This window comes from Podarcis tiliguerta (genome assembly GCF_965153285.1).
Source record: "Podarcis tiliguerta genome assembly, chromosome: Z".
Classification (NCBI taxonomy): Eukaryota; Metazoa; Chordata; class Lepidosauria; order Squamata; family Lacertidae; genus Podarcis; species Podarcis tiliguerta.
The window spans coordinates 21,401,318-21,426,868 of NC_139553.1; the positions used below are offsets into that span (position 1 = coordinate 21,401,318).

Below are 25,551 nucleotides of genomic sequence, written 5' to 3' on the forward strand. Positions count from 1 at the left end.
CAAGAACAACAGAAACAGGAAGTATGTGGGAGTGGCTAAACCACAAGGAAGCAACTTCAAATCAGGTTGTTGCCAAGATGCTATAGTGCAACAGAGGTAGGGGTGGGGCACATTCTAAAACCTGGAGAATTTATTAAGTGAACGATTTCAGGATATTGGTTCACAGATGGATTGCTGCTCATGTAAAGTGACTATCCTGAAAGTTTTGAGGGTGCAAATCAACTTGAACAGCTGTTCAACTGTGGAGTTGACTACCTTCGAAGGTGGTGGACTCTACTTCATTGGAGGTTTTTAAGCGTAACTTGGATGGCCATCTGTCAGGGATTATTTAACTGTGATTCCTGCACTGCAGGGTGTTGGACTAGATGACCCTTGGGGTGTCTGGAAGCCAGCCAGCAATAAATCACACAGAGTAAGTGAAGTTAACTCTTTATTAGAGACAAGGCCTGCTCAGGAGTGCCAGGCCTAATGAGCACAGCAACTCTTCTTGGTAGGTTTTGCCCCTATAAGGCAGTTGTGAAGACTGAAGGTCCCCGCCTTCCCACAGCTGACTAAGTCTCCTCCTCTCCTGGGTCCTTCCTGAGCAATCTGAGACAACGCCGGCGCGTCCGTCTTTGCTCCGACCTCTTCATACCTCTTCGGGTCCTGGGAGACCAGGGGAGAAGGGAGTTGGTCGCAGCAGAAGGGGGAGACCCCCTGGCTTCTTCAGCAGCCTGCCTCATCTCTGCCTCTTGGCCCCCCTCATCTCCTGCTTCTGCTTCTGATTCTAGACTGCCCTCTGCCACAGCCTCCCCCTGCTAACTAAATCCTGTTACTTCTTCAGCTCCTGACACCTCCTCCTCCCAGTCTGCTCCATCGTCTCCCTCTGACCACATACCATAGTCCCACCACCACTCCCTGGACTCTGAGCCTTCTTCCCTTGGAGGTTCCCCAGCTGCTGCCTCCCACCATTCCTCTGTGTCTAGCCAGTCCATGACTGGGTCCCTTTCCAGCTCTACAATTCCATGATTCTATGAACATGGGAGTATCGATCCCATTAAGAGAACAACTCATCTTGAATGCGTGTGAAGAGAAAAAAAATGTTATCTGGAGGGGCCTCATAATTAACAATGGATGTGACTGGAATAAATTAGCAAGCCACCCGCAATATATAAAGACAATTTTATTGCCGAAAAGCTCTTAAAACTCATTTCTCCCCACCCCCTTTCCTCCCTCCTATTCCAATAGGACCTTACCCTTCCTGATGAAAGTTGGGCCATAATATCTCTCATTTTAAAAATAGTGATTTTTTTTTGAAATAAATAAATATATAAAATAAATATCATATACATTTTATAAATAGATTTTTTCCCCTTAGGAACAGGATTGTGTTAAGAATGTTAAGGTCCTTGACCCACCCTCCTCTGCTCCTATTCCAACAGCAGGAAACATGCACACGTGTGTGCCCACACACAACGCCCCCCTCCCTCACATCCCTCTGGACCCAGGATTACCAGATGTAAGCTTTGGTTTGGATACTCTAGATTCTGCCCTCCATTTTCCCACTATGGAAGTCTTATCAGCTAGAGCCTACAGTGAGGAGTTCTGGCCTAGCAACATAGAACGAGTCTGCTAGGGCCACCTCAAGAGAATCCAAGTGTCAAATAGGAAGAGGCCCCATCCATTCTGTAGGCCCCCTTAATAACCATTCCAAGCCTGTGAGCAGTACACACAAGTCATTGCTGTGGTCTTCTGTGGTGTGGCCACCATGGCCGTGTGGCTAGGAACTGGTGCTGGCGGTGGTGGTTGTCATTTCAGAAATAATCTTTTCTCCCCCGTGTCAATTTTTGCCTTCTCTTAGCCCACCAGATAAAGAGAGTAATTGAACTAATGAATGGTTTTATGTAGGGTTTTCCAAGCTCGGCTCCAACCCTGCCCCTATCCTTACCTGTCCTGGGAGTAAACTCAACCTTGAGATAATACCTTTAGAAAGAAAAGAAAAGAAAAGAAAACTCCAAGGAATAGGCAGTGCTTCCTCTATCTGGTATCCAGATTTGTTAAGAATGATGGAATGGCTATGGGATGGAGCGTCCTGGCAGAAACCATGGAAACCCAAGTAAATATATACACAATGGCTGCTCAAGCTGCAGAGAACATCACCTGTAGTGGAAGAGATGTCTGTACATTGCAGGGATCTTAGCAGGGTCCACAGGTCTTGGTAAAAAATGAGTGAATTTTTGGTGTCTCTTAGTCCTGTATCCTTCTCTGGGAGAGCCATCTTTGTTCAAAGCAACGTAATACTGTCTCTCGGAGTCAGAGTGTTTGTAGAGGGTTGAAGCGTAAGTGTTGTACCAGTTTTCTTCAAACTGCTCACGGAAAACACACTCCCTTGTCAGCTTCTTCTGTGTGTGTAGGTGGGGTGGAAGAGGGGATCAGGGAGAGAGAGTGGGTGGGGAGAAAAAGACTTATGAAGAATAATCTACAAACATTCTGTTCACATGGGCAGCCCTGCTGGATCAACCCAAAGACCCATTTTGTTCAGCATGCCGTTTGAATATAAGAAGCAAGGTTTATAAAGTCCTTTCCATCTTGGGCAATGTGGTCCTACTCTGACGGTGGCTCTCCAGGGTCTCATGCTGTGTGTGTGTGCTTGTTTGTTTGTTGCATTTATATCCCACCTTTTTCTCCAAGGAACTCAAGGTGGCCTACATGGTTCTCCTGCTCCTCATTTAATCCTCACAACAATCCTGTGAGGTAGGTTAGGCAGAGAGGGAGTGACCGACCCCCAAGATCACACCCAGTGAGCTTCATGGCCGAGTGGGGATTTGAACCCTGGTCTCCCAGGTCCTAATCCAACACTCTAACTACTATGCCACATTGGCTTTCAAAGTATTGCGTATACTGACTCTGCAGGGTTTCAGGCAGAAGCCTCTCCCAGCCCTACCTGGAGATGTTTGGGATTGAACCAGGGACCTTCTGCATGCAAAGCAGATGATCCACCACTGAGCTGCAGCCCCTCATCACTTGCTACCCTGGAGATGCTACCTGAGACCTTTGGCATGCAAAGAGTGGGCTCTGCCCCTGAACACATGCTGCCTTGTGGAAGCTTACAAGCAGGGCAGGAAAGTGGTACCCATCCTCTGTTGTCTATCTGCAGCATGGGTGCCATAGCCCATGAGATGCTCTGTATTTGTCCTTCCCCAGCAATCCCTATGTACCCCAAGTTTATAGCTGCAACCCTGTGCCTCCTTGCTTGGAAGTAAGACCCATAGAACACAGTGGGGCTGACTTTGCACATGGAGAGGTAGCATGGAAAGAAGGCCGCTATGCTAGCATCACAAGGGACTAGATGACCCTTAGGGTTTCTTTCGACTCTATAGTTCTACGATTCCATGACTCCATTCTCCCTGACAGCAGGATTTGTTTGAATGAATGGTTATAAATGACTTTGAATGGAGGAGCTTTCCATCAAATAAGCCCCTGAGAAACAGGAGTAGCACCTCATATGGTGTTTAGGAGAACCAAGGCTAGTGGCAAATGTTTGAGTAGGTGCCCTAGGGAGCAAATGATAGCAGTGGTTTAATTCCTAGGGACTTTGCTGCAGAGAGAGCAAAACAACCCTGGGAGGTTCCGCCTGAGCACAGGGATTCCGAGAAGCAACATAACCATGGGCTGAGGTCATGCCCCAAGACAGTAAGGATATCCTGAGGTCACATCCCTAAAATAGTTAAGCCCAGGAATGGTTGACTGATATTGATACGATGATTCAGCTCCTTCGGAATTAGTCATCCTTTTGTGTCAATGGTACTGGCTTGATCTGAGCATGGGACTTTGACACAGGAACACTGCTAGACTAGGTCCATCCAGTTCAGTTGTCTGCACTGACTGGCAGCAGCTCTCCAGGGTTTCAAGCAGGGTTCTCTCTTAGCCATATACGGAAATTCCTTAGGGGATCAAACCTGGGATCTTCCGCAGGCAAAGCAGTTGCTTTTATCACTGAGCTATGGCCTTACCCTTGCAAAGAGAATATCTCACGGAAGGGTCCTTTTCGATGGTTGGCGAGCAGGCTGATCCGGAGTTGGGCACACTGTTGTAATCTAGACCAGGATTTAATTTGTCCTGCCTGGCCACCTATTTGGGAAGAGCCTTCTATGAACAACGTGTGTGTGTGTGTGTGTGTGTGTGTGTGTATGTGTGTGTGTGTGTGTGTGTGCGTGTGTGTGTGTGTGCGCATGTGCAAATATGACCCCCATAATTCTCTGTCTGGCCCTTGGGATTCTTCCTAGGCTACACCTCTCACTGGTCCTTCTCCATACTTTGCTCAGGTGCTTTTGCCTACCTGAAATGTGGCCCCTGAACTATTGCTTGCCCAGATAAGAGGGATGAGTGCATTGTAGAAGTTAGAAGGCTTAGGTTAAGAGTCACATCAATTCTTCCACCCACTTTTGCCTCCGGCTCTACCTATCTCTGGCATGTGGTATCCCAGAAGTTTGCCCATCGGCAATGTGGCCCTTGGATGGAAGAAAATTCCCAACCCTTGGGTTTAAGAAAACCATTCACTTGACTGGTATTCCCTTGCACAATATACTGCTGGCCATGCTACTGCCTGCCCCACAGTGTTAAGGGAATCCTTTCCACAACCTTTTCCACAAGGATCCTCTTACATGAGCAGCTGCTTTGTCCCAGGTTCAGTCCCCAGCATCTCTTGATAGGGTTGAGCATGAAATCCCAGAGAGCTTTTACCAGTAAGAGCAGAGGCATACCTAGGAGTTGGTGAAACAGGCCCTCACTGGAGGCACAGGCTTGAGGGCACGCGTGCAAAAGTCACCTATCAGACTATAGAGTGTATGATGTATATGTGTATGGCGACATGGCGAGATCAAACGTGGGAGAAGCTTCCCATCCTTCTCGCAGCACAAAGGCGTGTGAATGCTTTCACCCTTCCTCCTTGCCTTGCCCTTACTCCGGGATGCTTCAAGTACTAGGAGCCATTGATAGCCCTCTCCTCCTTGAATTTCTCCAGTCTTCTGTTAAAGCCATCCAAGTTGGCATCACTGCCTCCTGTGGGAGCGAGTTCCATATTCTAATAATAATAATAATAATAAATTATTTTATTATTTGTACCCCGCCCATCTGACTGGGTTGCCCCAGCCACTTTGGGCGGCTTCCAAAATATATGAAAACATAATAAAACATCAAACTTTTTTATTTAAACTTCCCTCTGCAGAGCTGCCTTCAGATGTCTTCTGAAGTCAGCTAGATGTTTATCCATTTGGCATGTGATGGGAGGGCATTCCACACAGTGGGCGCCACTACTGAGAAGGCCCTCTGCCTGGTTCCCTGCAACCTCACTTCTCACAGTGAGGGAACTGCCAGAAAGCCCTCGGCGCTGGACCTCAGTGTCCGGGCTGAACACAGGGCTGGAGATGCTCCTTCAGGTAGGTATACAGGGCTGAGACCATTTATGCTCTGAGTGAATAAGTACTTACTTTTATGTGTCCTGAATCTTCCAACATTCAGTCAGTGTAAAGAATATTGAGCAGGATTGGAGCTATGGCTTAACTCAGGCTAAGACAACCAACTATGTTCCTAATTGTTTTTCAGGGTGGGGAGTGGGGAGAAGCATAGCTTAGTCATAAACATATACGTTGCATCAATCCCCAATGACACCTTCAGGTAGGGCTGTAAATGTCTCATCTGAAACTCTGAAGAGTTGAGGCCATGCACTGTGGACATGAGCTAAATTGAGCTAAACTGACAGTGCAAGGCAACTTGCTATTTTCCTATTTGGGGAGTGTCCTTGGATGGTATGAGATGCCCTGCATGGACTGTGAGCATGATAGAACTCTTGCAATGCTCTGTGACAGAAGAGGGGTTGTGGCTAGCAATCTTTATTCCAGGGAAGCCTGCTCTTTGTTACTCTCTCTCTCATATTCATATATATATATCTATATATATATCTCCCATGTTTTCCTACAAAGAGCTCAAGGTGTGGCAGTGACTAGCCCAACGTCAACTCCAGTGAGCTTCATGGCCAAGTGGAGATTCAAACCCTGGTCCCCAAGGACCTAGACCAACACCCTGACCATGATACTACACTGGCTCTCTACACATCTCATGGAGGAACCCATGCAAGACAGTTGGAAAATCTGCACTGTACATGTCATACAAACTAGGCTTCTTCACCATGGCAGCCATGAGGGAGAAAGCCAATGCGTGTGGATTAGTGGCCGTGTCTGAGAACCTGCTCCTTCATAATGTGCTTCAACATCATCACACACTAGCAATGATGCAGTTGCATCTGGAAAAGTCCCAGCTCAATCCCATGGCACCTCCAACTGCAAAATGATAGCAAGTGATGTGGAAGGCTCCTGTGTCAGATCCTGGAGAGCCTCTGCCATTCAAAGCAGAAAACATTGGGTTGGATGGAACTACAGCTTCCTATGTTCCAGCCTGTGCAGGATGCTGCTCTGTGTCCACCAGGGTGAAAATTTGCAAATGCTGAACATTTTGGTGTTGATGGGTTATTTTATTTTGTTGAATATTTTATTGGCTTTATAATAAAATGACATTTGAACAAAACCTGCAGAATGTTACATACATACATACATACATACATCAGTTACATATACCTCAGTTTCACCTTACCCCCATATATGCCCACTGAACCACTTCCATTCCCATAGAATACATGATCTGCAACTATACATTGCCTATTGACACCAGGAAGGCACCGTCACTGTACTCTTTTTGGCACCTGCTAAAAACATTCTTGTTTAGACAAGCCTACCCAGATGTATAGAAAGCTGATGTGAGTTTTAATCTGTTTTTAGTGTATTGTTAACTTTTCAATGTTGTCATTCTTTCTTACTCATAATTTCACTGCTTTATCCTTTTTAGTAAACCACTTTGAGGGTCCCACACACACAATCAAGTGGTGTATATATTTTATGAAATTAATAAAATGAAAGAACATATAAGAAAGAAAATGAGCAGGAACGCTGTCAAGTAACAGAATCACAGAATGTATCGCCAAGGCTTCATTTATCTGTGACAGCCTCTCCATAAGTAAGTGGCTGGAGGTCTAACATTAACGTCACTTCTGTTTTACATTGCTGATATGTGGCAACCAGACCTTGTCAAAATGACTGCGTTTAGTTTGGTCTTTAAAAATCTTTTTCTGCTGCATTAGATGCTCAGAAAGAGCCAAATCCAAAACTTTCCCATGCCAACCCATCAAATTGCATTGCAGTGTTGTGCCATAAAGCAGAATCCAGTAAGAATCCTGTATGTGTCAAGAGATTTTTTATGGCATGGAATCATCCAGCTGGAAATCAGCATGGGGTTGGCTTTCCCGCTGAGACTGCCAAGAGAACACATCACAGAGGGATAACTGGATACTATAATTAGTCTGAATGGACTTTGATTTGGAATTGGGATTTAAATCAGATTAGCATTATCAAGACACCCAGGTGAGCATTTTAACTTATTTTCTAATTTGAGCAGGAAAGATCCATAACAAGACTGGCGAATTTCCAGTCCAAATCGTGGGCTGCTCCAAAGCAGAGCGCATCCAAGCGATAGCCAGGCCCATGTGCAAGTCACAACTATAGGGGAGTGCAGAATATAGAACTTCCTAGAGTTCCATCTTCGACTTCAAAAACTTCAAAAACTTCAAAAGTTTCTGACCCAGATGACTGGGAAGATATGCCAAAATGTGTTCACTGAAGTCTCAGAAGCCCAGAGGTGTGTCTGAACAAGATTTCCACTGGCTGTGTGTGAGGCTTTTTATAGTTCACTATAAGTAGCAAGACCAGAAGAAACTAAGCAAAATAATTGTAAAACAGCAGCGGAAATTATGCAAGTGAAAAAATGTGCATCTTTATTAAATGTTCACATTTTAACTGTGGGCTCATCCAGACTTTCTTCTGTGCAATGCTTCTAGACACTTTAAAGCTCCATGCCTGAGCACTTTTTTGGGCCCCAGCCCTGTCCCTGCAAAAACCTTATCACTGAGAACCATTCTGTGGAAAGCCCGAATTGCCATTTGTTCTGATTCAGAGTTAAAATGTGGGCTTTCCTGGGGAAAGTGGAAGGGGGAAAAAGAAAAAGAAAAAGTGCTTGAACACAGACCTGTGCCTAGAAAGCACAGGGCAAAATATACAGTAAGTGTGGATGAACCCTGAGTCACAAAATCAGGCTTTTCTTTGGTGGTGATCTTGAATGCAGCATTTAAATATAAGCACAAAATACCCACAGACCTGACAATGGTTTGTGTTTCATGGCTTTCCTAAACAAGACGAGAACCTCAAAAGAGACACACTATCAGTCATACTCTTGGGTCTGCTTGGGTCTGCCAAAAACTCCCCAAACAAACAATGGACAGCAAATGACCAGTCAGTTTCTGGGTATAACTCAAGGCAGGCACTGGTGCTTACATTTAAAGCAGTGGCAGGGACCTGGGTGTTTTACCACTGAGCTACAGCCCCTCCCCATATCCATGCAGGTGAAGTCTGCACAAGAGAGAGCCTTTTCTGTGTCTGCTCCCATATTGTGGAATTCCCTCCCGACAGAGGTTACGAATGGTTCCCTCCTTGTAATCGTTCTGCCAGCAAGCTAAGACCTTCTTATTTAGACAGGGCATAGAAAACGAAGGTGTGGGTGATGTTGACCACTGGTCAAATACAAATAACTTTGTAATTTATAACATTTTAAAAAGTGAGCCACATTGGATCCCTATTTGGGAGAAAGGTGGGATATAAATACATTAAATAATGATAATAGTCTTCTAGATGTTGTTGAGCCACAACTCCCATCCTACTTGATCATTGACTGCCTACCTCATAGGTGGCTACCTTAAATGTGGGCTACACTTCTGTTTGCTTTTTGTGGAACCTACTACTTCTGCAACTCATAGCTGTAGCTCATTTTCAGTACCATAATTGTGCCATGGTCACTAATCAGTTGCTGGGGATCCCAAATGCAAAAGAGTGGCTGTGGAAGTCAGAGCCACAAGAGACTGAAGTGGGTATCTTGGAAAATATCAAGGCATAATAAAACCTTAATGTTACCCACTCCAACAGTATTTGATATTCCATAAACCTGAAGGGCTAACTTACCGATCCATACAGCTCTCCTCTCTCGTTCATCCCAAGGTAAAGTCCAGAATCCACACCGCGGATACTAACCAGCCCTACAGCCAAGCTTATAAACTCCAAAATTCCTTTGAAAAGAAATTAAAAATGGAGAGTTATTCAATACTAACAATACCACTCATGGTGGGCATCATTACAGTAAATAAAACCATTTAAAATCTATCCAGACTTCACAACGCATTTATATCATATCACAATAAAAGGACAAATAATATCCTTTTTAAAAAATCATCTTTAAAATGAACATGACTAAGTCTTAAGAATTTTAAAGGCCTGGGCAAATAGAAATGTTTTTGCCTGGCACCAAGTTGTCAGGAAGGCTTTTTTTGAGAAGGAGCTCCATAGCCAGGGCACCACAGCTGAAAAAGCCTTCATTCCTGAGATTGGAGATTGTATCTCTGATAAAGACAGTACCTGGGGGAAATAAACCCTCAACAGTATACCTTAAGATGGTGTTCCTTCAAATATTTGGACCCCAAGCTATTTAGGCCTTTCAAGGCAAGTGTCAGCAGCTTGAATTGGCCTTAGAAGCAAGCAGGCAGCCAATGAAATTCTCTTATGACTGGTATACAAAGAAATGTAGCAGTGGTAATCAAAAGTCTGGCAGCCAGATTCTGCATCACTTGAAGCTTCCGTGTCAACTTGAGGGCTGGAAGATTCCAGATAATGGATAACCCTGCTAGACTGTCTAGAAACAGGCACAGTTGGTGAACCAGCCGGAGCTGTGTCACTGAGTCAACCTGGGCTTCTAGTGACAAAGCTGGCACTAGGCTATGAATTTGCTGACTTTGGAGGGGTGGTGGGTGGTACAATCTGCATCAGAGCCTAGCTCACCACTTCCCCAAACCCAAAGCACATATATCCACAGTGCCTCTACCTTAATAGTATTCAGCTTCAATTTATTGGCCTGCTTTCAGCCCATTCCCACATTCAGTTACTGGTTCAGCACCTTCACAGCCTCACCTGACAAGGAGAAATTGAGATGGATATTTGCGGCACCTCTCCCCAAATCCTCAGGTAATTTTACTCATACAGATGTTAGGGAGTAGGGTGGGAGGAGAGAGTGCCAAAACATAACACAACACAACACAACACAAGTGCCATAGGATTCAGCAGAGATCCTCCAATACTGCCTTCTCAAACCACCATTGCAGGTAGGATCAGAACCATCATATCATCATGCCCCCAACCCCATCCCACGGAACTGGTCCAGAACGGCTGACGGTATCTCAAGCTGCTGAAATCAAGGAAAATCCACACACCCTCAACCTCCCCCTCCCACTCCTGGTTTCCCTTCTGATCAAGATCATCTATCAAAGAAACCAAGCTTGAGTGACAAAATGTGGTCTGAAGCCAGTACAAAACGGGTCAGTATAATCCATTTCTTGCAGCAGTACTTGGAGAAGCTTTATTAAAGAGAGTTTGTGGATATAATAATATCGTTTGGATTAGGGTGGTGGTGGAACCAACCTTTCATATGAAAAACTGAACACTTTGGGAAAATACCACAAAGAAGGAATACATTAAGTCACAAATACAATAATTAAAGTCACAAATATAATAAGAGGAGCAATTTGTTTTTATGCTACACAGAGTAACCTAAAAATGAGTAAGAATTGCACAAATGCATGAAAGCAGATTAGTATTATGCTGCTATGGGCCAGTTCAACAGAGAAGACTATGAATGAAGTTCCACAAGGATGAAAGCTTCTGAGTGACCACAGTAGCTAGCAATTCTTAAGTCACTACAGTCACTCACCTCCTATCAACTCTCTCTTGGCTCTGCCTACTAGAGTCCTGTCCCTCCCTGGAATAGCACCCCACTTCTTGAACTCAGAGCTGCTGAGAGAACAAGGAAGGCCGGTAAATTGTTTACCATGTTCCTCTCTACTATTCAAAAACCAGGAAAAAGGCAGGCAGTTACAAAGTGAGGGAGAATGAGTAGAAGCAGTTCAGAAAGAGCATTGGAAGGGGGCTTTCCACAGGTGTTTGTAGCAGCTGTTGGAAACATTAGCTGGTACTGTCAGCCAGAGGCTTCTCAACTTTTAGACTTTAGCTGGTCTAATGTGGAGGTGTGACCAGAGCTGGGCTGAGAAAGGGGTGGGCCCTCTGCCTTACCCCCATCCTGTTCTTCTGCTTGTTACCACTGATGCCAGAATGGCGCTGACCTCGATGGTGAATCCTACAGTCCTCCCTCTTGGTAAGTGCTGCCTCTCTTTTCCTCCCTGTCTCCCTTGATTTTATAAAACAGGGAAGCGGGTAGGTAGTCCCTTAGCCTCCCCCCTCCCCCATTTCCCTTTCCCCATTTCCTTCTAGGGCCAGGAGGAGAGGGGTGTGTTGCTGCCATGTTGTGTCAGGCAGCTATAGTGGCATCATGAGCCGGTTGCCCAATATGGATGGCTTTAACAGAAGAGTGAACGAATTTAAGGAGGAGAGGGCTATCAATGGCTCCTAGTACTTGGAGCATCCAGAGTGAGAGCGAGGCGAGAAGTTTAAAAGCAGAGGTTGGATGGCCATCTGTTGGGGATTCCTTAGCTGTGATTCCTGCACAGGTTCGACTAGATGGCCCTTGGAACCCCTTCCCACACTACAATTCTATGATTTGTGCATCTTATGTTTCCCAAAGGTAGGGTCCATGTAATCATAGCAGTAAAGTATTAAATGTAGGGAACAGCTCTGGAGCAGCCCAGAGCAGCAGGTCCAGTCTCATTCCTTCCACTAAAGTAGGGTTTTCCAAACTTGGGTCTCCAGCTGTTTTTGGACTACAACTCCCATCATTTCTGATCACTGGTCCTGCTAGCTAGGGGTGATGGGAGTTGTAGTCAAAAAATAGCTGGAGACCCAGGTTTGGGAAACCCTGCACTTACCTCCTTAGGTACAGCCAGAACAGCTGTAGCTCCATCAGACATGAGGATATTTGGTGTGGTAGGCCAGAAAGACACATGGCAGAGAGGAGCTCAGAACTGCTACTTTTTCATAGAGGCCTTAAGGGGCCTCCAAATGAGGAACCCCAAATTGCAGCTAACAGCACACAGCATTCAACAGCAAGGGAACAGGCTAGGGAAAGAAGAGCAGTCACATGGTTCCTCCCATTTATTTATAGAGCCTCTAGAATGTCCATCCAACCCTTCACAAGCACACTTGACCCGCCCTGGTTGGGTTACATCACTTACATGCTTTTTTGCTAGCTCTAAGATTCTCAAAGTACCACTTGGAAGAACCATTCATTGCTCAGTCACTCATGAGCTCACAAGGCATACTAGCAAGACCTCAAGTGCAAGGACAATGTCATGGTTATACATAGAACAGGTATGTAATCGTGACTGCCTTGCTGCACTCCATGTTCATTATAGTATCACCTTGTTGCTTGAGCCTGCGCATGCCCTACTTATTCATTTTAAATACATCACTCTCCAGAAAAGAAGGTTTTCATGCTTCTGGCTCCAGAAGTTGCACTGAGAGAAACACTTGGAGCTTTGCCTTGCATACATACCCTACACTGCATTTGGTTTGCGCTGTATTGCTTCAAATCTGTTGTACCCAACCACAAATCCCAACTGGCTAGTGCTCCATGTCATACAAACACCTTCCACAACCTTAAATGCCTGGAGCACTTTTGGTACTGTTTATAAAGCTTTTCCTTCGTGTAAAATACTGTTTAAGTACATGGAAGGATGGGTGTGTATTCACACATGCTAAGATGCATCTCTATAAAAAGGACACATGCACCCCCACCCCGGAAATTATTGTTGGCAATGCTATGGTGCTGAGCGAACATTCTACATTGAATTTCTCCTGCCTCAGAAGGATAGGATGAAATGAAAGTCCTCTTCATGCCTTCCGGAGAACATGGCACATGGCACTAAAGTATGGAGAGAGAACATACACATGCTGCCCCACTGTACTAACATCCTCAGATGCACCAAGCACACCTACTCAAGCCTGACCATCCTGTGTTGCCTGAGACAGTATCAAGGAGGTTATGTTGGCCAAATGCATTCAGTAGCTTCCTTGTGATCAGGACACCTAACAAGGCAAGGTTTCCTCATCACACAAGGATGCTTCTTAGTGCATTCATAACCCAATGAGATATACCACTTTAGCAAGGCTGAATGTGCTCAGTGGAAGAGTTGAGTCAGGGAGTGGCCACTATTACGGGCAATTAGCCTATTTTACCCTGTATTACCTCACAATAGCTAGGACCATGCCTGTTGCTTCCTTTTCGTAGGCTGCTGAGCCTCTTGTAAACAGTTTGGTGGTGAAGTTATTGTGTGCATGTATTTGAAACAATGTGTGGTGTGAAGTTACTGAAAATTAGAAGTTTCTGCCTGTTTATGGTGTTTTTGTTGTTTTAAGGGCCTGTATTTATTTTTATGGCACCTATTTGAAGAAGACCATGGTGGAAACTGAGGTGGAGAAGACACAGCTATATCTAGCTAAAATAGAAAGATGATGTTGCTACAACTGAGAACATTAAAAAAACCAAATCCCTCCCTGCTATGAACACAAACTGAGGTTGGCATGCTTATCAAAATTTGAAGGGGATGGACGTACATGGCACTCAGATGTTTACTGTTTCCTTTCAGTTTTATGACAGTGATTTAATTTATGTATGAATATCCTTGCACGTATGATTTAGATACAATAATATTAATGGAGGCATTGCTGGATCTTGTGGGCAGCCGCTACACAGAGTGCAGTTGTGATTTGTTGTTCTGGAGGGACAAGTTTGTCTTGGACTTCCTTGAGTGGGAGCGGACCTCCCTATTATCCAGAGCAATCTGGGCAAGTTCCTCATCCATGGTGCCTGGGCAAACGACATCCACTTTGCCACTGATGGTAGGCCCAAGAGCCCCACCATTTCCACCATGGCCCACTACCCGAGGCTGCCAGCTGGCACAACATCTGGTTGAGCTGTCTTAACAATGGGCATTATGTGTGTTTTATGTGTATTTTAATGAATTGAATTGAGTGGAAGATTATAAGTCATGGGGCGTGGGGCATGTGTGTATGAACATAACAACACTGAGCTTATTTTTCTTAGTTGCTATTTTGTTAATGCTGTTAATATTGTTTTATGGGGGATAAATACCATAAAGGTAAAGGTAAAGGGACCCCTGACTATTAGGTCCAGTCGTGACTGACTCTGGGGTTGCAGTGCTCATCTCACTTTATTGGCCTAGGGAGCTGGTGTACAGCTTCCTGGTCATGTGGCCAGCATGACTAAGCCGCTTCTGGCGAACCAGAGCAGCGCACAGAAACGCCGTTTACCTTCCCGCAGGAGCGGTACCTATTTATCTACTTGCACTTTGACGTGCTTTCGAACTGCTAGGTTGGCAGAAGCAGGGACCGAGCAATGGGAGCTCACCCTGTCGCGGGGATTTGAACCGCCAACCTTCTGATCAGCAAGTCCTAGGCTCTGTGGTTTAACCCACAGCGCCACCTGTGTCCCTGATAAATGCCCTATTGATTTGTTAATCATAATCGCTTGTAAGCTGCTTCAGGATTCATTTCAATGAAAAACAGCATAGAAATACAATAAATAAATCAAAATCAATCGTTCATGTTTAAGAATTATATGTCATTTGCCTTCAGAGACTCCTTAATAAAGGCATTAATCAATTATTATACTTTTAATTATTATTTATATGCTGACAGTGACTCAAGGCAGCTTACAGATAAAATAGGAACAGCTAAAACATTTGGCAAACAGAAGAACATTAAGAATGGCTTCAACTAAAGAATTCTGGGAGCTGTAGTTTGTCAAGGATGCTGAGAGTTGTTAGTGTTAGTTGATACGCCCCCCCCTTCATTCCCCCCCTGGAACAGTTTAACCATCAACCCTTCTTTGCAGGAAACTCTAGAAATTGCAGCTCTATGTCTTGGCTAGGGCTGATTGGAGCTGTAGTAAAGAGGCTGGCAAAAGCTGCAATATAACCTCAAAAAATTGGACATCTGAGGAGCATGCTTCAGATTTTAAAGAAAGAATGACGGCAATGCAAATCCAACCAAGGTGTCTGGGAAAGAATTTTGCCATTATCTAGCTCAATTTGCAAGGGAAGCCTCCAACACCCATGCTTCACCAGTACTGGGAGTGGCTGTTGGGACTCAGTCAAGAATTCACTTTCTGCTTGCAAGGGGGAGTTTTCTGTGGCCAAACATGATTTGTTTTTCCAGCTCTTGTCTTCTCTTCTGTGGTGGAGATATTCATTCCACTCACTCTTTTGAGCCTCTCCAGATCACATTCTGTGAGATTTGACTGGAATTTCTGATGTCTGAAAAGCTGAATTATCTTTGAACTTCCATTGGAGCAGGGCAGCCTGCCAGTCATTGTTATACTACTAAAACAATTGTTTAAGGATTACTTCAGCTGCCTGCACCTGTCTCTCCTCGTACAGCCATATCCACGGGCAAGGGGGCTTCAGAACAATGTTGCATGTTGTACTAGTATCTGCAAATCTAAATTTTCAGCTAAATCTCTCTCTCGCACCCCCCCAACTGCCCCCCAGGCAACTGTTTGGAAACAGGTGCACTGGGTGTCCATGTCAAAGCCTGCAAAATCTCAGGAGAGCTTCAACAGCAGCAAAGAGTATACCCAACACACACAAAGCCCTGCTGAGCAGGCAGAATTGCTGCTCATGGTTTGGGGGATCAGGGTCTGTGGTGGGCAAGGGACGCAGTTTTCAAACATTTTGGACCAGCTACACACTCCCTGGCACAATTCGCTCAAGGCCCACCCACCACAAGGCCTTTTGTTGCAACAGTATCTACTGCTCCGAATACTCATAGCCATTGAGTCCTATTGATGATGTACCACAGACGATCACAGCTGCAATGGTAAATTGTCATTTTGGTGTATATAAACCGGGGAGGGGAATCTCAGGCCCATTTTCAAGGGAATGCAGCCCTCCAGGCTTCTCTATCTGGCCCACGAGACTTTCCAGAGGCCATGCTCTTTGCCTAACACTGCTTTGGGCCTCTCTTGAGCAATTTTGACTGCTGAACCGTGTATTTGAACCACAATAGTAAGAATATCTAGTCCAGTATCCTGCAATCACACTGGCCAACCAAGATGCCAAGGTCCCTGATTGGGAAATCAGGGAGCAAGATTCAAGCCCAAGAGCCCTCTCCTCTCCTGTAATTTCCAGCAGCCACTGTTCAGAAGCATTACTGCCTCCAAATGTGTGGAGGCACAGCATAGCTCCCATCATGACGTAGCCACCAATAGTCCCCTCCTCCATGGATTTGTCCAATAATGCATCAGTTGAGGTGGATTGTGGTAATGAGTGCATAAGAAACCTCTGACTTTTGCATGCCTGGAATGTAGCCTTCGACACAAAGGCAAGAGTCAGGTCTATTTTTTCTGCCCGGCTCCCAGAAAGTTTTCCATTGGGGCACAGGAGGATGCATGGGGAAGTGGGAAGTGGGGTGGGGAATTGCACCCCTGTCCCATTTCTTATAAGAAAAGCCCTGCTGGATCAGGCCAGTGGCCCATCTAGGCCAGCATCCTCTTTCCACAGTGGCGAACCAGATACTCCCAAAAGGAAGCCAGCAAGCAGGAACCAAGGAACGAAGCACAAGAGCCTTCTCCCTTCCTGCAGTTTCCAGCAATTGGTATTCAGAAGCATGGCTGCCTCCAGGTGTACAGGCACAGCATGACTAACGTGTCTAGTAGCCACTGATTGTCTTATCCCTCTTCAATGAGTCTGAATGGAACTCTGAGTACTAGCCTGGATCCAACCCATCCTGTATGTAAGGTGAGCCTCCAAAGTATGTGTGGCTGTGCTGTGCTGTGTGTGTACAGCATATATATAGTAAATTTCGTTGCAAGCTTCCCATTTCACCTACAAAGAAGGCTGACCCTGCTGTGCAAAAGGTGAAGGAGTGACCTGCTTCAGGAGACATCAGTGAGGGCAGAGTACCGCAGACAAAGGCAAGAACTGGTGTCTGATTGATGCAGCAAAACTTTGCTGCAGTGTTTGCCCTAGCAGGGGTGGTGCTGCCATTGGGCACTATACTGCCTACAAGCTACATATTCCAAAGCCTCTAGTAGTCTAAATACTTAATGAACCATCCTGCTTTCAGTTTCTAAAATAAAAGTATGAAAAACTGGAACATTAAACAGCAAGTCAAGTACCCCCCTTTCTTTAAAGGAAAGGAGAACTAAGGTAAATTGCTTTATCTGAATAATATGCTTTCTTTCTTTTTTTTACTTTGGTCATTTCCACTGTGAAACTGATGCATGGGATTTTTAAAAGGGGGTACTAAGAAGTAAGAGTGACTACTTTTCCAGCTCTACTTACACATGGAAAAGTGTTGTAATTCAAGTCCCATCATCCCCAGCAACTCCCATCATCCCCAGCCAGCACAGCTAGAAGATTCTGGGGCTGATGTGAGCTTGGCTCCTTTGGCTGTGGCTCATGGGAGTTGTAGTCCAAAGCATCTGGAAGGGATCAGGTTGGAGAAGGCTCTTGAAACGGCTCTTAACACCACTGTGCGCATTTTGCCACGCTGAGGCAGTGGACTGCTGGGATTTGCTGTAAATACGGATACTTGCATTTTGCTTACAAAAGAGATCAGATCCAATCCCTGGCATCTCCAGGTAGAGACTGGGAAAGGACGCTGTTTGGGTCCCTGCCAGTCAATGTAGATAGACAGATGGACCAAACGTCTGGCTTGGTGGAAGGTAGCTTTCTACATGTCTCACTTTCAAAGTATGAAGGTACCTGCCATTCAAGAAATGCAATGCGGCTTGGGCACAGTTCAGCTCCGACTCAGCTCTTGACAAAGCACAGACACTGGGACCACAACAGTACACTTTTGAGGTACAGTCAATTTGTGCATCTGCAGCCTAGGTTGCCAGACCTTAAATGCTCCTTCACGAACCTTCTGAGGATGCCCTGAAGTAAGAACTACAGACTTTAGCCCAAAATTGCATCACTGTTATGTGGCTATAGCAGTGATGCAGGATCAGTGGCCCTCCCAATATTGCTGGATTCCAACTCCCATAACTCCTAGCCAGCATGGCCAATAGGCAGGGGGGACAGAGAAATGTTTAGCTCAGTACTGTCCACACTAGCTGGCAGTGGTTCTTTCAGGGTTTCAGACAGATGACTCTCCTGCCCCTACTTGGAAATGCCAGGGACTGAGTCTGGGACCTTCTGCAAGTAAAGCAGATGCTCTACCACTGAGCTATGACCCTTCCCAAAGACAGTACTAGTCCAGCATTGTCCAGAGGGGCCACAGGCTCCTCATTGCTGGTCTACACTTAAATGAACATCACAGGCTGTGACGTTGTGCTGGGATAGTGATTTGCAAATAGTTAGGTGAAGCCTCAAAGGTTGTCACAGACTGTTGGAAAGCTGTAAGAAGGTCCAAATGAATTCAATACTGGTTTGAAGTTTTGCAGGTAGTTGGGCAAGAGGGGGCAGTGGGATTTTAGCCTACAGGACTTGAGCCAGTGAGACTATGCATCTGTTATCCTCCTACCTTCTGCTGATGGTTTCTCAGCTGCTAAGAGAATAAGATAGTGGTGTATGAGGAGTTATGCTTGGGCTGGTTAGGACTTCAACCATTCTTGGGTGCTTGACCATGTCAATAATAAAAATGAAGGGACACATGGTTATTTTGCAATACATAGCCTTCTTTCCCTCTCTGTTGCCAACTGCTGCTCTGTTGCCAATTGCTGCCAATCTGCAGCAGTGGTTTTCAATCTGTGTTTGGGATTCCTCAGAAGCGTACCAGGTATTCCTCCATGAGAAGACCTCCCTTCCACTTTCCAGCAGAGAAGTGTTAGGTGTTCACACAGAGCAAAAGTGAGGGCCAACACTGAATGGACTGCACACACTAGGACTCTTCCCATAATCCTTTGTACCAGGATTCAAAGTGAAAAGGGTTCTCAACAGCTTGCTCAGATTTCACCAACCTGGCGCCCTCCGAATGTTTTGAACTACAATTTCCCATTAGCACCAGCCAGCACAGATATGGAGGATAGGGCTGGTGGAGTTGTACACAACAACATCTGGAAAGCACCTAATTTGCCAAGACTGAGCTCGAAAGTTTGAAAGCTCCTGGTCCACAGAACCCATCACCACCACCCTTCCTTGCATCAAGACTTGATCAGATCAGATTATTTTTCTTCTGGGATGGATGTGGGACAGCATGCACATCATATGGATTTCACCTGACCTTCTTCAACTTGTTGAAGCAGGCTCCCATTCTAGCCCTCCCACCCAGAAGTGGCTGCAGATCTGCCTTCTTTGCAATGCTTCAGGATATTACCGTGACTCTTACTCAGAGTACCAGGCAATCAGTATCCAGACACAAATGATTCTCCATGTAATAGGTAAGTAAAGTAACACTACCTGAGGGGTAGTAATAAACAATGGCAGATCAATAGTATTGAATATATGAAGTTGCCTGGCAATTCTCATGGTTTAGTACCATGTACTCCAACAAGCAGCATCTCTCAATGACTACTTTGGGACATTATGCATACAAAGTGGGTGTGCTCTGCTATGGAGTCATAAGCCTTCTTTCTAAAGAAACGGAGCCTGTCTCTCTGCACACAAGATTTGAACTCACAACTCTGCAGTAGCCAATAAAAACGTAACAGCCCTGCTGAATCAGACAAAAGCCCACCTAGAATAGCATCTTGTTCCCATCACGACCAACCTGATGCCTATGGGAAGTCCCCTGAGTAGGACAGGAACACAACAGCATTCTCCCTACTTATGTTCCCCAGAGGCATAATGCTTCTGATCTTGGTAGCCATGTCCACCATAACTAGTAGCCATTGATAGCCTTAACCTCTGAGAATTTGCCCAAATGCCTTTTAAAGCCATCCAAGTCGGTGGGCATTGCTACATCTACCAAATCACCATGCTTAACTCCTTGGAGTCCATCTTCTTAACTCACAGCCCAGTTCTTCCTCAGTGACAGCCAGCTAGCTAGCCTCAGTGATCCAGCTTCAAATGTGTTCTGCACTCTTAAGGACGTAAGAAAAGGCCTGCCGGTTCTGAGATCCAGCACCCTGTTCTCAACACTGGGCAGCAAGATGGCTATGGAAAGTTCATGAGGCAGAAATGAAGATAACAACCCTCTTCATTTGTTTATGCTAAGCATCTGCTTCTAAACATGGAGGTTCCAGTCTCCAGCTCAAAACATTTGTTGAGATCCTCCCCACTTGCTTAATTCTTGTAAAATAAGAGTGAAAGGCCACTTGAAGCCTGAATGCAAGCTACAAACTCCAGAATTTAATTGTTCATGATTGGCTGAGGGCAAAAACTTAATACAGCATGCCAGGTCTCTGAGGTGCTGAGTTTCTCGGGCCTAGAGTTCAAGCCAACTTGATCTGCACCTGAGGATTCCAGTTTGATCCCTCCCCCCTGAGGCTCTGCCCTCCAATTACAACAAATAACTATTTATTTTACACTGCCTTTGGGAGAAGCCTGGAGCAGAAATCTATAATATTTTATATCAGAAGCCTGGTCTCATTTACATAGCTGGATGCCAACTGCTTGAAGCACTTGTGGAATGCTAATGTTTCGATTTATTGAATGCGCCATACAGTTAACTCTTCAAACTCAGCTTGCAAACCAAATGAAAAAGAGGGTTGCTGTCACTGAACAAAGGGAAGGTTTTCTTCTTTATTTCTAAACTCTGGCTAGCTGCTCTAGACTCTTACATGCCAATCCTTGCCAGCAAACCTAATATATTTCACTGAAGGTTGCTCTCGCAGTTTATTGACCTGCAGCTGTAGAAAATCCATAGCTTGTTTAGAAATTGTGTGTGTTTGTATGTATGCAGGTGCTAGTAGTAGCCAGGTTGGACCAAAGCTAGCTGAGGTGTACACACCATTTCTTCTACCCATCTCCTTCCTAGGGACAGGGAAATTATATTATGTCTTTCAGGAGCTAATTAAACAAGGTTTGGTTGTGCCTATTAGTACCTTCCACTGACCTGTTGGTTAGGGCTTTGCTTGTTGATTCAACCAAGCAGATACCATTTATAGTAAGGCTGACATCCTGTACACATTTACTTGGGAGTAACCACCATTCAGCTTGGTGGGTGGTGGACAGGGCCGTAAGCCTTTTTTCTTTCCCCCTAACTAACTCCTATATTTTTAAAGTGTTCAATTTCTTGCAGAACACGAGTGTGTAACAAGACAGAGAGAACAAAACTGGTTTCACTGCAGACATCTTAATAGGGTAGGGGTGGTGCTCACAGCTATCCCAGGATTGGCTGAAGTCTCCATGTTGGACCTTCTTGAGAGTCCCTGCAAGACACCTGTAGTTCTCAGACCCCACTCCTTTCTCTGCACCTCACTTTCTTCTTTGCATTCTTAAAAATGATTATTAAGCATTCCCAGCATTCAGTGAACCAAGGGTTCTGAAGTCTGCATATTTTGCCAAATAAAAGTTACCAAGCTCTGATCACATTCCTACCATCATGAAACTTCATTTCATATGAAGGATGTAAAGTTATGAAACTATTTTTAGTTGGTTTGGTTCCACATTTTATTCATGCTTCAAATTCCCTTTGCAGCACAACCCTACACACATATTGCTCATAAGTAAGCCTGAGTGCATCAAATGGTGCTTACTTCCATGCAAACAGGTATAGGGCTGCGACCTTAATGACTAGGTATGAGAGGGAGGAAGAGCAGTGCCTAGTCTAAAATTGTGCAAAGGGTGGGTTTTCCAAAAGCACGTGCCTGTCTCTTCTCTGCTTTCCGAGCTTATGTTATGAATTATCTTATTAATACTACAGCTACAAGTTTGTCACGGCCTTTGGCTAGAACAATAAACTTATGAACTGATGTTTTCTGTTCAGCTTTCCAAACTACCCTATTGTAAGCTGCATGGGCCTGTGTGTGTGTGTGTGTGTGTGTGTGTGTGTAAAACATGTTTCTAGCCTGCTTCTCTTTGGTTCTAGTTTTGTTTTTGTCGGTTGTTGTTTTTTAAAGAGCCTGCTTTTTAAAGTATTTTTTGTGCACCTGCAAAACGGTTTAGCAGTGGGAGAATAGGAAATTGAAAATTAACATGCTGGCATTTCAGGGGAGTGAGCGCATTTATTTAGCATTCTAATTATATCCATGCTCGGGATGATTTATATTACTAGTGTAATTAGTTCTGTATGTGGGACAAGGCGGCGGGGCACTTTGAACAAGTTCATAAAGGCAGCTCTCCGCGGCTATTGTGACTGCGCGAGAGATCCGGCAGAGCAAAAAAGGACACCTGCTTTCGAGACGGGGGTGGGGACGCTAGTGGGAAGGGAACGGGAGACTCCTCCACCAACACGGTGCGGTGGGGTGGAACAGAGAGGGAGAGAGAGGGGAGATTCCAATCAGGGGGTCTTTCGGTTCAGGGACCGAGAGAGAAGAAAGAGTTTGGGAGAAGGAAAGGCGACCACGTGGCTTGGACGCGAACCAAAGCACAGAGGCTGTAAACAGGGGACGCAAGGTTGCTCCACAGAGCGCAAAGGCGGGCGTACGTTCCCACGCGGCGGGTAGGGGCTGCATTCCCCCACGCCAGCGGGCGCCCCTCTCGAGCTGCTGCCAATGCCCTCTCCCCACCTTGCGCCTACTGCCCCTCCATGCTCAACCGCTTTTTCTTCCCAAGCTAACTCTCCCTACAACTTTGAGGGGAAAGGGAGCTAAAGGTTCTGCCGCTGCTGCCGCTGCTTTTGTTTAGCGCTCAGCGCCGTCGCGCACGCCTCTTCCCAACCCCGCTGCCACCCCGCCCGTGGCTTACCGAAGCGGCTGTGGTCCTGGCGGGTGCCGTGCACGGTGCCGTTGGGGAAGATCTCCAGGTGGAACCCGGTCCGGCAGTAGAGCTGCCTCCGTCGGAGGATGCCTTTCAGGTGGGCGAAGTCAGTGGGAGAGCCCCGCTGCAGCCGCCCCTCGATCTGCCCCAGGCGCTCGTTTAAAAAGCCCGGCGAGTCGGCGAGCGCCACGCTCCCAAGTGTCGAGGAGAATCCGTGCAAATCCAAATCGAGGGAGCCCAGGAAGCCGCCGACCTCGGCCATGGCCACCGCGGGGGCGCAAAGCCCGGAGGAGACAGCAGGGAAGCCCGAACGTACTAGCGAACGAGCCACGCGAGCTCCGGGTCCAGCGGAGGGCAGTAGCTCTTGCCCTCTCGGAGGCTGCGATTCCTCCGGCGTCGCCGCCGCTCTCTTGCGCTTGCTAGCTCCCCAGCTCAAGCCGCCTGCGCCGGCTCGCCTGGTCCAGCGCGTCCCCCCCTGCTTCTCCTCCTCCACCTCCTCGTCCTGCCGCCTTTCATAGCTGCTGGATCTGTCCGGCGATCCGATGCAAACTGGACTTTATATACGTACACACACACTCCCCTTACATTGACATATTGGATATTTAAATGCAAGCCACACCTCACTGGCATACCCCCTTGGCAGTTGCCCCGGTCCCCCCTGCTCCCTGCGCCTCTTCTGCGATCCATTTGGCTCTTTTGCGGGGCGGGGGGAGGGAAGAGAACGTTTCACTCCCTCCTTTATTATTCTTTAAAAAAGAAAAGAAAAGAAAAGGAAGGAAGCCGCGCCACAATGCAGCGAGCCAAGCGAGCTTTTTTGGCAGGTCCTTTCCCGAGCGCTGATGATGAAACTTCGTGCGCGGGGGATGCGAAAGGCGTCGAGCTCGCTTGAGCCAGGCGACCCCAAGACCAGCCTCGCTTTGGCCAGTCGCCTGCCTGCCTCGGATCGTGGCTTCAGTTCTGACAGGCTCTCGGTGGAACAAAGTAGTTGCCCTTTGCAAAGGCAACGGAAGCAAAACCACGGGCTGGTTTGGTTTTTCTTTTCCCTCCCCCCCCCCAACTTTTTTTACAGCAGAGCCCAACACTCGGCGCCTACTTCGGAGTGCCGCCGGGATACCCTCTCCCGGGGTCCCCTGAAAGCGCTTCTTGTGGGCGAAAACCCCAGAAGCAGACGGCAGATCTCCATCTCGAGTTTGCACCGCGCGTTCCGCGGCTGTTTCTCTCTCCCCTCCCTTCCTCCTCTTTGTATCCCTAGGAGGCAAAAGGAACCTGCTGCACTTAATTCTTTTTTCCCCTCCCCACCTTTGGGAAGCACACTGCCAAACACATTTTGGGATCTATTGAGGGAGGGGGAGAAACCCGGACCCCTCTAGTGTGTGTGCATTTGTAAACGGCATTGGGGTGTTGGGTAGGAGAATAGATATGGAGTGGGAGTGGGGTTGGGGTGGGTGGGGAGTTCCAAGCCGGCTGTGGACTCCCCCCCCCGGCCACCTTTTTTCGTACTGGGAACAGGTGTTTCCTCGCTCTATTCCCGCCTCTCCTCTACTCCCCTTTCACCCGCCCCCTGCCTCCGAGCTCCCTGATACCGTATCTCTGGCTGCAGCAGCTGCTGCCTTGAACTGCAGACAGACACGAGTCAAGCGATCGGGACGCGGAGGGGCTTGCGGGGTTGGGCGGGGAGGGGAGCACTCTTTGCAAAAAGGAAAAAAAAAGGTGGGGGAGGCGCGCGGGGGCACAATCCAACCCCCTGAAACCTGATTTGATGCAGTAAAAGGAGCATTTCCCACCCCCACATGGATCTTTTAAAGAGGCGGCATTTTTGCAACGCCGCGCGGCTGGAGGCGCTTGCCCGCCGCTTGCCGTGGCCTCCTTGGCGGCTAGGCGGCGCTGTTGCTCAGGGGCTGAAGCGCATCGCCTTTCTTGCAACCCCTCCTTGGCCCGCCTGCCTACTTCGCTACCTTTACACGCATTGCAACGAACGAGGTGGTAGGATCTTGGATTGCACCACTTCAAACTGCAGGAGTGAGTTGGGGCCGGATTTAGGAAATGCCTTCGAAAGCACAAACCCAGTTCCTTGCATGTAGTGAACTAGTGCACCAGTATCAAAAAGTGTACTCTCTCTAGCTTGATGTGCTAGCTTGCATGCAGGTTCGCTCAAGAAATGTTGCAGACTGAGGCCGAACGGCAAGTGATGCTTTCTCCCACAAGCCCCACACTTCTCTTAAGGTACATTGCACCAGTCGTGCCAAATTATTTTGGTGCCTTAGACAAACCTGTCACAAGTGCCCTTACCTGTTCTCACAGGAACCGATCCAGTCCCTGTAATCATCATCTGAGGCACTTCTTTTTGTGCCTTCTCCATGAGAGGTCAAAAGGGTGGCAACATGGGAACAGGCCTTTTTTTGCAGTGGCACCCATGAAACGTTCTTCCTAGGGATGAACCAGCCCAAAATGGTCCTCTTCTCCCAAGCCTTTGGGAGAATCTATGGCCTTTTAAACTGGGGGCGGGGGGGGGGTGTTAATTGTTTTTGTTGTTACTATGGAATTTTTTTTCCAGTTTTGATGCTGTAAACTGCCCTGTGATCCTCAGATGAAGGGCAGTATTGTACAGAAATGTAATACTAATACTAATAATACTAATGGAGAGAATACAT

The 25,551-nt window shown here is 46.6% G+C and overlaps 1 protein-coding gene and 1 long non-coding RNA gene across 5 annotated transcripts; one reads left to right on the plus strand and one right to left on the minus strand.

The window, feature by feature from the left end:
* Positions 1–417: 417 nt before the first annotated feature.
* On the minus strand, positions 418–23,725 carry FGF16 (fibroblast growth factor 16). 4 transcript variants are annotated; one of them, XM_083424084.1, is made up of 4 exons: positions 22,889–23,725; positions 9,099–9,202; positions 2,140–2,378; positions 418–645 (listed from the first exon to the last, which is right to left on the minus strand). In XM_083424084.1, exons 1-4 carry the CDS (start codon positions 23,160–23,162, stop codon positions 552–554), a joined length of 711 nt encoding a protein of 236 aa, XP_083280210.1. In that variant the 5' UTR covers positions 23,163–23,725; the 3' UTR covers positions 418–551. The 4 variants fall into 4 exon arrangements, 3 of the variants coding, with proteins under 3 accessions (XP_083280210.1, XP_083280209.1, XP_083280211.1); XM_083424083.1 differs by having other exon boundaries at positions 2,140–2,381; positions 22,889–23,715; XR_014507247.1 differs by having other exon boundaries at positions 546–645; positions 1,928–2,381; positions 22,889–23,713.
* Positions 11,189–16,168, plus strand: LOC310669740. The gene is made up of 3 exons (XR_014507343.1): positions 11,189–11,334; positions 12,323–12,443; positions 14,989–16,168. It is a non-coding gene; the product is annotated as an uncharacterized lncRNA (long non-coding RNA).
* Positions 23,726–25,551: the final 1,826 nt, after the last annotated feature.